This window comes from Carcharhinus amblyrhynchos, chromosome 9 (assembly GCF_965287045.1).
Source record: "Carcharhinus amblyrhynchos chromosome 9, sCarAmb.v2.hapA, whole genome shotgun sequence".
Classification (NCBI taxonomy): Eukaryota; Metazoa; Chordata; class Chondrichthyes; order Carcharhiniformes; family Carcharhinidae; genus Carcharhinus; species Carcharhinus amblyrhynchos.
The window spans coordinates 16,613,971-16,628,410 of NC_137332.1; the positions used below are offsets into that span (position 1 = coordinate 16,613,971).

Consider the following 14,440-nt stretch of genomic DNA (forward strand, 5'->3'; position numbering starts at 1 on the left):
CGTAGTGGACATGGCAAATTTTCTGAACCTCCTGAGACAGTCAGGGTGTTGGTGGGCTTTCTTAGCTATAGCATCAGTGTGGAGGGACCAGGACAGATTGGTGATCTGAACACCTAAAAACTTGAAGCTTTCAACCATTTCTGCTTGATCAACATTGACCTAGACAGGGGCATGTCTTCTACTACGCTTCTTGAATTCGATGACTAACTCCTTCGTTTTACTGACATTGAGGGAGAGATTATTGCCATCGCACCAGATTCACAATTTCATTCCTGTATTCCATCTCATCATTGTTTGCGATCCAACCCACTACAGTGGTGTTATTAGCAAACTTGAAAGTGGAGTTGGAGCAGGATTTGGCCACGCTGTGGTATATGTATAAGCAGTATATTAAGGGACTGAGGATACTGGTGATGAGGAGAACCATAGAGAAGGTGTCATTACCTATCTTTATTGATTGTGGTCTGTGAGTTAAGAAACTCAGGATTCAGTCGTGGAATGGCCAAGCCCTAGACCATGGAGTTTGGAGATGAGTCTGGTTGGGATCATCGTTTTGAAGGCTGAGCTGTCATCAATAAATAGGAATCTGACATCGGTGTCTGGTATGGACGTGTTGTGGCAATAGGTGAACTGTACTGGGTCCAGGCAGTTTGGGAGATTGGAATTGATGCGTCCCAACCTTTTGAAGCACTTGTTGTTCGTCCATCGTCATCAATGAGGACCTCGACACCATTAGTCATTTTGAGGCTGGTTGCGGTGTGTCAGAAGATGACTGATCAGGCTGGTTCAGGCACGGAATGTCCTGGCACACATTGGACAGACTTGTGTAGTCACTGTAGTTGTTGAGCTGGTGGCCCTGGACTTGTGCAGCTCGCGCTTAAGTTGTGCTTCAGCAATACACCTTGCTTTGTGAGCTTGATGGCCTTTGTGGATGAGGCAGTGCCAGGTAGGGTGGTTTTGTGCCAGCATTTCCCAGGTGGTCGTGTCAATGTCACGCGACTTCAGGGAGGCTTTGAGTGTGTCTTTGAAATGTTTCTTCTGCCCTCCATGTGAGTGTTTTCCAGCAGAGTTCCCCAAAAAGGAGCTGCTTGGGTGTGCGCTCATCTGACATATGGATGACATGACCTCCCACCGGGCCTGCGCTCTCATCAGCAGTGTGTGGACTGATGGTAGACTTGTTCTAGAGAGAATTTGAGTGTCTGGTACTTTGTCTTGCCATCGGATGCATAATATTCTGCGAAGACAAGTCATGTGGAAATGATTGAGCTGCCTTGCATGCCTTTGATACACTGTCCACGTTTCACAGGTATACAGGAGGGTAGTGAGTACCATGGCGCTGTAGACCTTCAGTTTTGTTGCTGGGCTGATTCCTTGACATTCCCATACAGTGGAGCGCAGTCTACCAAAAGCAGAACTTGCCTTTGCTATTCTGCAGTTCGCACTCTATGCTAACTGCAGAATAGCAGTTAGAGGCATGACCTTCTCATCACCAACACAACCTTCCTTAAGCACTTCTTAAGGATGGATGTCAGAGCCATTGGGCGGTAGTCGTTAAGGCATGCTAGCTGCTCTTTTTTGGTACAGGCTTGATGGTTATCTTCCAGAAACAAGTAGCAACCTCATTGGAATAAGGAGACGTTAAAGGTTCTGCAAATACCCCCACCAATTGGTCTGCACAGGACCTGAATGCTTGTCTGGGCACCCCGTCCAGGCCAGTTGCTTTCCGAGGATTTTTTTTCAGAAAGGCTGATTGAACACCTGCGATGGTGATCTCTGATACCAGTTCAACTGAGGCATCTGATGTCAATATGACCTCACTGACCTTAAGGGGAAGGGTGCATTATTGCAGGTGATTCCGAATGTCTTCACCTGTTATGAGATGGAGACTTTCTCGAAATAAGTGGCTTGCTTGGCCAGTTCAGAGGGCAGTTGAAAACCAGCAACATTGTTGTGGCTCAGGAATCACTTGTAAACCAGAATAGGTAAGGGGCAGATTTCTTTTCCTGAAGGACATTAGTGAATCAGATGGATTTTTGTGACAATTGGCAATGGTCATTCGTAGATTCTTAATTCCAGACTCTTTTTTACTGAATTCCCATTCCACCAACTGCTTTGGTGGGATTTGAACCCAGGTCCCCAGAACATTGGCTGAGTTTCTGGATTAATAGTCCAGCGATAATAACACTAGGCCAATCACCTCTCCCATGAAAATATGTATTGGAAAGGGACTGTTGAACTTGAAGAAAATAAATGTTATCTTTGCTTTGGACAGTGTTGTTGAATCTACACCATGTAGACTGCAGCAGTTCAAGAAGGCAGCACACCATCACCTTATTGGTCAATTAGGGACGGACAATAAATCTGGCCTAGCCAACGAGATCACGTCCTGTGAAAGAATAAATAAAAAGTCCTCTAAACGTGGTGTAACAATTTTATGTAGATTTTACATAGTGACTTTACATTTTTCTCCCAATAGTGCGTTAAATAATGGCATTGAAAAAAAAGGCAAGAAAAAATCTTCAGTTGAACCTTCCAAACAATACACAAAATTGAAGGTCAAGAGATTTCCTGACTCAACTGTAGTAAGTATGCTTCTTCCTTTACAGCTTGGCTGTTGGCATTAATAAGATATGATTAAGTGTAATTAAAGAAGCAGCAACCATCTTAGTCAGATGATCCTTTACAGGTAAAGATGCGTAAGCTATGAATGACTATTTGAGTTGAGACTATTTTGATCCAGTGGGTCACATCTGCTGAGCTGTGTCCTGCCTGTATCTGTGAAGGCAGTCTTGAAGCTTGGAGAGAAAATGAGTTCAGAAGCCTCTATCTTCAAACAATTCCCAACTAGAACTGCAGCTCTGTTTATTTCTGCAAAAAAAACTATTTGCTTCTCCTATAGACCTAGCACATGCCAAGGAAACTTAAGTTAAACAGAAGTCCATTAACTTGACTTGCAAGGTTGAGTAATTATCCTGCTTTCCCAAAATCTGAGCTACGTCCCTGCAGACATACTGACTGCCTGTAGCATAACGCTGAATTTTTAAACATTACATTGAACAATTCTGCGCATCACGTTTTAGAAAGGATGTAAAGATGTTAGAGAAGGTGTAAAAAAAAAATAAATTTAACATTATGGTTCCAGTAATGAGTGTCATCAGTTCCATGAATTGATTGGAAAACCTGGGCTTGTTCTTTGGGAAGAGAAGGCTCAAAGGAGATTTGATAGAGGTACTCAATCATGAAGGTGTCTGGATAGAAATTGTCCTCTATCTTTCTACCAAAATGAACAGAGGACATAGACTTATGGTGATTGGTGAAAGAACCAGAGGCAACTTAAGGTAAACATTTTTACAGGGAGTCATTAGGCTCTGGAAAGCACTGCTTGAGAGTTGGTGGGGCAGATTCAATCTTCAGTTTCCACAGAATTCTTACAGTACAGGAGGAGGCCATTTGGCCCATGAAGTCTGTGCCGATTCTGAAAGAACACCTTACCCAGGCCCCCACCTTATTCCTGGAATCCTATGCATTTACCAGGGCTAATCAACCTAATGTAGACATCTTTGGACGCCATGAGGCAGTTCAGCATGGCCAGTCCGCCTTACCTGCACGTCTTTGGATGTGAGAGGAAACCCAAACTCATGGAGAAAACGTGCAAAGTTCACAGTCGCCCAAAGCTGGAACTAAACCAGGGCCCCTGGTGCTGAGAGGTAACAATGCTAACCACCATTAAAAAATGGAATTGTGTGAATACCTTAGAAGACAATATTTATAGGGCTATGGGGGAATGGTGGAGAGTGAGAGAGCAGCTGAGTTACTCTTCCCAGTTGTCTGCAAGAGCATGATGGACACAATGACTACTTCTTCTGCTGTCACTTTTCTGCAATTCTTTGTTTGAAAATTACTAAACTAATCCTCACTGGAACTATTAGATAAATAGTTTTGCTGAATATTTTTTCGATACATTTCAGACAAAATATGCTAATAAATGATTACTGTGTGAAATTAATGCTTTATTATGCATCATGAAACCGGCATTATACATCATTAATCTCACTAAATGCACATGTTCTTGTGTTCATTTTATTGAACACATTAAAACATTTTTAATAAACACATCCCTATCACTGGGGGACAAGGAAAAGTTCTTGAAGGAAACAGAACTTGATCAGCAGAAACGTACGACTAAAATCCCAAATTAAAATTCAAATCAATAAACAAAGGTATAGAAAGCTAAATTAAGATTTCTTTACTGAAAGCATTCAAGTCAAAATATCAAAGTGAAGTTGTGTTTTGAGTTGTCCTCGCTGTATAGAATTTGATCGTCTTCAAATACTTGGTAATATGTTATCTACTGGGCCGTTAAATGATGGGCTTTGTGGATTGTGATCCTCATTTTTTGGCTGTGTATCTGAGGAGGTAAGCAGAGACCGAATATATTTGTTTTAGTTGAATTGAGAAAGTGTTGAAACCTTATTTATCATTTTTATTACTTTCAGGAAAGTGAGAAAAACAACCAAAGCCACTGTGATATGCAGGACCAATCTGCAATGCTGGATACACTTGTCTTGGATCTTCCTGGTCCCAAAAGGTAGTGGATGCTTTTTAATATCTTGTGGAAAAGATGTTCTTAACACGATGCTTAACCATTTTTGCATCCTTTTCTTATCTGATTATTACAGAAGACTATTAAATTTACATAAAACAATTTAAATTTTAGTAACAATATAAGAAATTGGAACAATAGTATCCCGCATCATTCGTTAAGCCGTCGAGTGATGGAATTCTACCATACCTCAGTCCTAATTGCACATCCATTATCCAAAAGTTGTGACCCCCCCCCCCCCCCCCCCCCCCCCCCCCCCACTCAAAATTCTAGCAATTAGAAGCAATTATGCTGCTGCAGGCTGCCAGTTGTAGACAGAACAGCACTGATAAAATGGAAGGGACTACTAGAAACATCCTGCACTGAAACATGACTAAAATACATTTCTTAAAAGCATGGTATCGTTACACAGAATTTTTTAACTTTAAGACTGCCATTATCTTGCAATAAAGGCTGAAAAAATACTGTAGTCCTAATTTCTTATTGTACTTGAATGTTAAATGTTTGTGATTTGTATCCAAGGATATCGGACTCCTTCTGAATCACAACATTTATTTACCTCTTGTTTTTAAAAATAATTCTATTTTTCTATTCATCGTTACAACATAGATAATTTCACATTTCCTCACTTTTTTGCCCACTTACTTAACTGCATTGAAAATAGTAACAAGAATAGGCCAGTCGGCCCTTCCAGCATACTCTGCCATTCAGTATAATCATGACTGATCATCCAACTCGGCAGCCTGATCCAACCTTTTCCCTGTATCATCCCCTTTTCTCCAAGAGCTCGACCTAACTTCTTCCTGAAAATATACAATGTTTTGGCCTCAATTGCTTCCTGTGGTTGTGAATTCTGTAGGCTTACCCATTCTCTTGGTGAAGAAATTTCTCCTCATCTGTCCTAAAAGATTTGTCTAGAATCCTTACCCTATGACCCTTGCCCGTTGAAGTGGTGGAGGCTACCTCGCTAAATATATTTAAGACATGGGTAGATACCTTTTTGGTAGGCAAGGGGATTAAGGGTTATGGGGAGAAAGCGGGAAAGTGGAACTGAGTCACTTCAGATCAGCCATGATCTTATTGAATGGCGGTGCAGGCTCGAGGGGCTAGATGGCCTACTCCTGCTCCTATTTCTTATGTTCTGGACATGCCAAACATCCAACCACTCCAACAAGGAACATCTACCCTGACTAGTCCTGTTAAACTTTTATTGGTTTGTATGAGATTCCCCCCTTCCACCAAATCCCAGGAATCAGTCTGCTAAACCTTTGCTGCACTCCTCCTTTGCTCAGATAAAACACCCAAAACTGCACACAATATTCCAGGCATGGCCTCACCAAGGCCCTGTGTAATTGCAAGAAGATATCCCTCCTCCTGTACTCTAATCTTCTGGCTATGAAGTCCAACAAACCATTTACTTTCTTTAGTGCCTCCTGTTCCTGCATGATTACCTTCAGCGATTGGTCTATGAGGACACCCAGATAGCCAGGGTTGTTGCAAATTCTCCTCTATCAATTTATATTCTTCTGCACCCTTTCCTCAGTTTAATTTCCCACCTAGCTTTATGGTGTTGGCAAGATGTATTACATTCAGCCCCATCATTTTAAATAATTGACATGGCTTGAGCTTCTGCTTTTCACAATCTTTGATTCCTGCGGCACCCCATTGGTTACACACTGCATCGTGAAGATTACCTTGTTCATTCCTTCACTCTTTTTTATCAAATAATCCTCAATCCACACTAATATATTACCCACAATTTCTTGTGCCCTAACCTTGAATAGTAGCTTCTGGTATGGCATTATTGAAAATCAAAATATACTAGATACATTGGTTTTTCCCACTGTGTAACCTGATAGTTAGACTCTGAAACAAACTAGGTTTGTCAACATGATTTTCCTTTCATAAAACCTGACTTTCTATATTCCCTGTTATTGCATCCCTGATAATGGGTTCAAGCAATTTTCTTGCCACACATGTCAGGCCAATTGGCCTATAGTTCCCTGTTTTCCCTCTTTCTTGACCAGCAGGATTATATTTGTTACTTTCAATTGACTCCTCTCTCACACTGCCAAAATTAGCTTTGTTTAAATTTATATCCCTGGTTTTGGACTTAATCACATCACTTTGAAACTTAATGTTGAATTGTTGTTTAAAGTATTGTTTTTCTTGCATTCTAGGAGGCTTATTGAGAAAACTGCACAATCTTCTAATACCTCTGATGTAGAATCCACTGGTGCAGCCAGCACAACAGAAACTACCTCAACTAGTCTGTCTCGACAGTCCAGGTTATCAGCCGTTATTTTCTTTAAAAAGTTTTAATTGTAAGATGTTGACTTTTTCAGCCCAAACAAAAGAACAGTTAATCTTGGTAAAACTGATTTGAGGTTAGTGTTTCATCAACCTGTGAAGCAGTATGCTCTAGCTAGCTCCAAAGGTGCCCGATCTGAGGTTAATGTTTAATATATAATAAGAAATAAATATCTAAACTACAGATTCATAACTGTTTCACAGTGATAAAGCTGGCAAGTGAGCCCTGTTTTAAAACCATTTCTGTAATATTTGAGTTCATTTTTTTAATTCTTTAGATTGAATTTTTTTTTTTGGTGACGGAAATAGGTATTGACTTGGGTTTGGAGATTAAATTAGAAGCTGTGCAGAAGAGTCCTTTTGGGTCAACTTAACTACGGCAGCATTTGTGGAGAGAGTCAATGTGTTGAGTCCAATATGACTTGTTTTGCTCTCCGCAGATGTTGCCAGACCTGCTGAGTTTTTGCAGCACCACCTCTTTTTGAGGAAAATGGGCAGGCATCTCCCTTCATAGAACGTAGAACATTACAGCACAGTACAGGCCCTTCGGCCCTCAATGTTGTGCCGAGCTATATCCAATCCCAAGATCAAGCTATCCCACTCCCTGTAATTCTGGTGTGCTCCATGTGCCTATCCAATAATTGCTTGAAAGTTCCTAAAGTGTCCAACTCCACTATCACAGCAGACAGTCTGTTCCACACCCCAACTACTCTGAGTGAAGAATCTACCTCGGACATCCCTCCTATATCTCCCACCATGAACCTTATAGTTATGCTGCCTCGTAACAGCTACATCCACCTGAGGAAATGGTCTCTGCACGTCTACTCTATCAATCCCCCTCATCATCCTCTATTAAGTCACCTGTCATCCTCCTCCAAAGAGAAAAGCCCCAGCTCCCTCAACCTTTCTTCATAAGACCTACCCTCCAAACTAGGCAGCATCCTGGTAAATCTCCTCTGCACTCTCTCCAATGCTTCCACATCCTTCTTATAGTGTATCTTCACTTTATTTTCTGAAATTTCAGAACAAATTTTGACCAGCGCAGTGAATGTCAACTGCATCGAAATTACTCGCACTGTGCTGTCATAGAAAAACATGTTACTTGAGTAACTTCAGCAATCTTTTAAGACCACAAGACATAGGAGCAGAGTTAGGCCACTCGGCCCATTGAGAATGCTCCACCATTCAATCATGGCTGATGTTTTTCTCATCCCCATTTTCCTGCCTTTTCCCCATAACCCTTGACCCCCTTATTAATCAAGAACCTATCTATCTCTATCTTAAAGACACTCAATGACCTGGCCTCAACAGCCTTCTGCAACAAAGAGTTCCATAGATTCACCACTCTCTGGTTGGAGAGATTCCTCTTTGCCTCTGTTTTAAAAGATCGTCCCTTCAGCCTGAGGTTGTGCCTTCTGGTTCTAGTTTTTCCTACCAGTGGAAACATCCTCTCCACATCCACTTTGTTCAGGCCTCGCAGTATCAGAGATGAAATTGCTCGGCCTCTGAGCGAGATCTTTGTCTCTTCATTGGACATAGGTGAGGTCCCTGAGGATTGGAGGATAACGAATGTGGTACCGTTATTTAAGAAGAGTAGCAAGGATAACCCGGGTAACTATAGGCCGGTGAGCTTGACATCCGTGGTAGGGAAATGGTTGGAGAGGATTCTTAGAGATAGGATGTATGCGCATTTAGAACGGAATAATCTCATTCGTGATAGACAGCATGGTTTTGTAAGAGGGAGGTCATGCCTCACAAATTTGGTGAAGTTTTTTGAGGAGGTGACGAAAACGATTGACGAGGGAAGAGCCATGGATGTCGTCTGTATGGATTTTAGAACGCATTTGACAAAGTCCCTCATGGCAGGTTGGTGCAAAAGGTTAAATCCTGTGGGATAAAAAGAGAGGTGGCTAGATGGGTAGAGAACTGGCTTGGCCCTAGAAGACAGAGGGTAGTAGTGGAAGGGTCTTTTTCCGGCTGGAGGTCTGTGACCAGTGGTGTTCTGCAGGGCTCTGTACTGAGACCTCTGCTATTTGTGATATATATAAATGATTTGGAAGAAGGTGTAACTGGTGTGATCAGTAAGTTTGTGGATGACATGAAGATGGTTGGACTTGCAGATAGCAATGAACATTGTTGGAGAATACAGCAGGATATAGGTAGGCTGGAAAATTGGGCAGAGAAATGGCAAATGGAGTTTAATCCAGGTAAATGCAAAGTGATGCATTTTGATAGGACTAATGTAGGGGGGAGCTATACAATAAATGGCAGAATCATCAAAAGTATAGACGCACAGAGGGACCTGGGTGTGCAAGTCCACAGATCGTTGAAGGTGGCAGCACAAAAAGTGGAGAAAGTGGTGAAGATGGCACATGGCATGCTTGCCTTTATAGGACGGGGTATAGAGTATAAAAATTGGCATCTGATGTTGCAGCTGTATCGAATGTTGGTTAGGCCACATTTGGAGTATTGCGTCCAGTTCTGGTCACTGCATGACAAGAAGGACATGGAGGCTTTGGAGAGAGTGCAGAGAAGGTTTACCAGGATGTTGCCTGGTATGTTGGGTCTTAGCTATGAGGAGAGATTGGGTAAACTGGGGTTGTTCTTCCTGGAAAGACGGAGAATGAGAGGAGACCTAATAGATGTGTATAGAATTATGAGGGGTATGGATAGGGTGAACAGTGGGAAGCTTTTTCCCAGGTCAAAGGTGACAAACACGAGGGGTCACAGGTTCAAGGTGAGGGGGGCGAGGTTTAACTCGGATATCAGAAGGATGTATTTTACACAGAGGGTCGTGGGGGCCTGGAATGCACTGCCAAGCAGGGTGGTGGAGGTGGACGCGCTGGGATCGTTTAAAACTTATCTGGATAGTCACATGAGCAGATTGGGAATGGAGGGATACAGAAAAATGGTCTAGTTGGACCAATGAGCGGCGCAGGCTTGCAGGGCCAAAGGGCCTGTTTCCTGTGCTGTATTGTTCTTTGTTCTTTATTCTATCCTGTAAGTTTCAATAAGATTCCCCCCTCATCCTTCTAAAATCCAACGAGTACAGACGCAGAGTTCTCAACCATTCCTCATATGACAAGCTCTTCATTCCAGGGATCATTCTTGTGAACCTCCTCTGACCCTTTCCAAGGCCAGCACATCCTCCCTTAGATATGGGTTGTAAAACTGCCCACAATACTCCAAATGGGGTCTGATCAGAGCTTTATACTGCCTCAGAACTACATCCCTACTCTTGTATTCTAGCCCTCTCAACATGAATGCTAACATTGAATTTGCCTTCTTAACTGCTGACTGAACCAGCACATTAACATTGAGAATCTTGAATAATAACTTCCTAGTCCCTTTGTGTTTCTGATTTCCTAAGCATTTTCCCATTTAGAAAATAGTTTATGCCCCCATTCCTCCTTCCAACATGCATAACCTCACACTTTTCCACATTGTATTCCATCTGCCACTTCTTTGCCCACTCTCTTAACCTGTCCAAGTCCCCCTGCAGCCCCCCTGCTTCCTCAATACTTCTGTCCCTCTACATATCTTTGTATCATCTACAAAGTTGGCAACAGTGCCTTTGGTTCCTTCCTGCAAATCATTAATGTATGTTATGCAAAGTTGTGGTCTCGGCAGTGACCCCTGAGGCACACCACTTCACCGATTTGCCATCCTGAAAAAGACCCCTTTATCACCAGTCTGTCTTCTGCCAGTCAGCCAATCCTCTATCCATGCCAGGATCTTGTGCTTAACTTATTTTTACAGTCTCCTATGTGGCACCTTGTCAAAGGCCTTCTGGGAATCTAAATAAGTTATGTCCACCGGTTCTCTTTTATCGAACTTCCTTGTTACCTACTCAAAGAACTCTTAACAGATTTGTTAGCCATGATCTCCCCTTGACAAAGCAGTGCTGACTCAGTCCTACTTTATCATGCACTTCCAGGTACTTTGGCAAGATTTTAGAATCCATTATCAAAAATGAGATTGCTATGACCAAAGTCAGGCTAACCAGCCTATAGCTTCCTGTCTCCTGCCTCCCTTAAACAATACATTAGCTACTTTCCAGTCCTCTGGTACCCTCACTGCCTCTAGTGATTCCTGAAAAATCACCACCAATGGCCTCCACAATTTCCTCAGCTATCTCTTTTAGAACGCTCAGGTGTAATCCATCCAGTCCAGGTGATTTATCCACCTTCAGACCTTTGTTTCCTCAGAAACTATTGGTATTTTCCACTGTGTAGACTGATGCAAAGTAACTGTTCAATTCTTCTGCCATTGCTTTGTTTCCTAATATTACTTCTCCAGCCTCATTTTCCAGTGGTCCAATAGCTATTTTTGCTTCTCTCTTACTTTTTATATATTGAAAAAAAAATTGAGAACCTGTTAATAGTGTTTTCTATCTAAAAATATTGGTGCGATTTTAAAATGGCTCTTCATTTGAATTGTGGCAGTGCCCTTTATGCAGAGGGAGTTTAGATTTTTTAAGCCTTGGAATGGTTTTTCTGCTGAAAGATTAACTCATTGGTTTGAAAATTGAATTTGCATTTCACCCATATCCATCCTCCCATTTTGCCATAAATTTAGAAAATAGATACTGGTTATTACAAATCAATTCCAGTGGTGGGAGCGTTTTGAAGTTTATGGCAGTACATATGCAGTAAAGCTGGATAAAACTTAATGGGCTGTAAAATTATTATAAGTTGGGTTAAAAATTAGACTTAATGTTAAGGGCGGCATGGTAGCATAGTGGGTTAGCACTGCTGCTTCACAGCTCCAGGGACCTGGGTTCAATTCCCGGCTTGGGTCACCGTCTGTGTGGAGTTTGCACATTCTCCTTGTGTCTATGTGGGTTTCCTCCGGGTGCTCCAGTTTTCTCCCACGGTCCAAAGATGTGAGGGTTAGGTTGATTGGCCATACTAAAATTGCCCTTAGTGTCCTGAGATGCATAGGTTAGAGGGATTAGTGGGTAAATATGTAGGGATATGGGGGTAGGGCCTGGGTGGGATTGTGGTTGATGCAGACTCGATGGGCTGAATGGACTCTTCTGTGCTGTAGGGTTTCTATGTTTTTTTTAGGCGAAGTGCTCCTTTTGAAGATTTCAGCTTGTGTGTCTATTATTTTGATTTAGTCTTTCTGGTCCAAGAAGGAGAACACGCACTGGTAGATCTTGGCCGCTAACATTGCAACGTTTGAAAAAAAGACGAGGTCGTGCTTCACCGAGAACCTTTCAGGCCCAGACATCAGAAAGTGGAAATGATGATGATGAAAAAGATGAATGCCAGTATGAAGGACTTGATTCAGAAATCATCAATGATCAGGACATGCACCTGAATCATTTAAAATCATCAATTACTAACTATTTTGGTGCTGCTGGTAGACTTGCCTGCGGTGAAAAGTATCGAATCCTAGCTCGTCGAGTGACTCTGGATGGCAAAGTGCAGTACCTGGTGGAATGGGAAGGAATAACTGCATCTTGATTCCTTGTAATATTCAAGTTTCTTTTAGAAGCTCAGTTTATCTTGTGAACTTTTGAACCTTTGAAGCCGATCTTCAGATAGACATTAAGGTCTTGATGTGGCTCTGCTTCTATCTATTTCTGGTAAAGTTTATTCCTATGCAACTGAGAACTTTAAACCCTGGGAGTGGGTAATTTTGAGTGTAAATGTTAATTAGCCATAATCTTCAATATTTTCAGGAACAATTTGCAATATTTTACAGTGACTTTATCCACTCAGGCTTGATCTAAGAATTTTGGTGCTACTGCTTGCAATTGTGTACTTAAACAATACCTGCAGGGATTGATTGATCTGTAGGTCAGTACCAAAATGAAGTTTGAAGTTATGTAATTTTTTTATATTGTCTTTAGTGTTGGTAGATGTTCTCAGATTTTCATGTTGAACTCATGGTGAACAGAGTATTGCCTTTTGATGAAGCCGTACTGTACCTGGCAACTTTGCTGTACCTTAATGATCACATTGATACCTCTGGAATTTTTAAAAATGTTACCCAGGATTGTTTTTAAAACTGGCAACTTTTTTGTAATGCTAGTGTAAGCAAATCTGTTAGTTATTGCCATGTGTTTCTAAATAATTTGTAATAGGCTGGTTTAGCCAAAGAAAAAAATTAAATTCACAAATGTTTTTAAGTAGAAATTAGAAAGCATACAGTTGTTCAAATAATAACATTATATTTACATACGCAGGTGGCACAATGGTTAGCACTGCTGCCTCACTGCCAGGGACTTGGGTTCCATTCCTGGCTTGGGTCACTGTGCGGAGTCTGCACGTTGTCCCCATGTCTGTATGGGTTTCTTCTGGGTGTTCTGGTTTCCTCCAACTGTCCGAAAGACATGCTGGTTAGGTGGATTGGCCATGATAAATTGTCCCTCTGTGTACCTGAACAGGCGCCAGAGTGCGGCAACTAGGGGATTTCCACAGTAACTTCATTGCAATGTTAATGTAAGCCTACTTGTGACTATTAAATAAACTTTACAGTATTGACAATCTTCTCAGTCTACAAACCTGCGCCATTTCCCCTCTTCGCTTCTGCCTTTTATTGTAATGAATGGTTTCATTTATTTCCTGGTGTCTTTAAGGTTCCAGTTCCTGTTGAATTAAGATTTCATGGCACTGGTACACTGTCAGTTTTGGATCAGGGTTGCCTTCTACAGCAGTGGATTGATAGCAGATTTTGCCCATCTTTAGGGGGGTGCGATGGTGTAGTATCTTCACTGGACCAGTGAGACCCAGGAACAAATCCCACCGTGACAGGTGGTGAAATTTGAATTCAGTAAACCATTTTAGATTGTTGTAAAATTAAAACCTCTGGTTCTGTTTCAACAAAGGAATCTGCTGGCCTGACCTGGTGTACATGTGACTTTAGACTCACAGCAATGTGACTCCTATCTGCTGTCTGAAGGGATGGGCATTAAAGGCTGGCTCAGCCAGTGATGGAGTTAACAGTTCGAGCCTGTTTTCTCTCCACAGACATGCTGCGTCTTTGCAGTATTTTCTGTTTTTACCATTATTTTCCCCAGATGTTGGTTGTTCTGAGTTTGGGAGGTGCTTCTGAAGAAGTCCTCATGAATTGCTGCAGTAGATAGCACATATTGCAACAATGAGACTTGAAGAGGTGGATGTTCATTACTTATATGTGAACTGCATTTGGATTCCACTTCCCCTTGTCCAGTGGCACAGTGTTACTTAACCTGCTTTCTTGGATTGCTTAACTTGGATGGTGTTGAAGTTCATGCAGCTTCACCTAAACAGGCAAGTGAAAAGATTCTGTCACATTCCTGACTTGTTACTTGCATTGCGTGGAGAGAGTCTAGGTTGTCTTGAGGTGAACCACACCCACAAAAGGGTCAGCCTCTGAGTTGTGCGAGTAGCTACTGAGTTTGTGGCTGATCTGATTGAGTTTCTGTCAATAGTAACCTCCCAGAATCTTAAGGTTTGGTAAAATCCAATCTGTGCCTGGGTGGTTATTGGTGGGCAAATGTTTGATAGCATTGTTGATATTCCTTCCCCTCAACTG

At 41.9% G+C, this 14,440-nt stretch overlaps 1 protein-coding gene across 1 annotated transcript in view; it reads left to right on the forward strand.

The window, feature by feature from the left end:
* Positions 1-13,412, forward strand: part of mtf2 (metal response element binding transcription factor 2) — a 48,325-nt gene extending 34,913 nt beyond the window's left edge. The window contains exons 12-15 of the mRNA XM_080195229.1: positions 2,477-2,582; positions 4,497-4,588; positions 6,784-6,891; positions 12,036-13,412. Of these exons, the coding sequence (XP_080051355.1) occupies positions 2,477-2,582; positions 4,497-4,588; positions 6,784-6,891; positions 12,036-12,384 (655 nt within the window). The 3' untranslated portion in view covers positions 12,385-13,412. The remainder of the gene's footprint in view (positions 1-2,476; positions 2,583-4,496; positions 4,589-6,783; positions 6,892-12,035) is intronic.
* Positions 13,413-14,440: the final 1,028 nt, after the last annotated feature.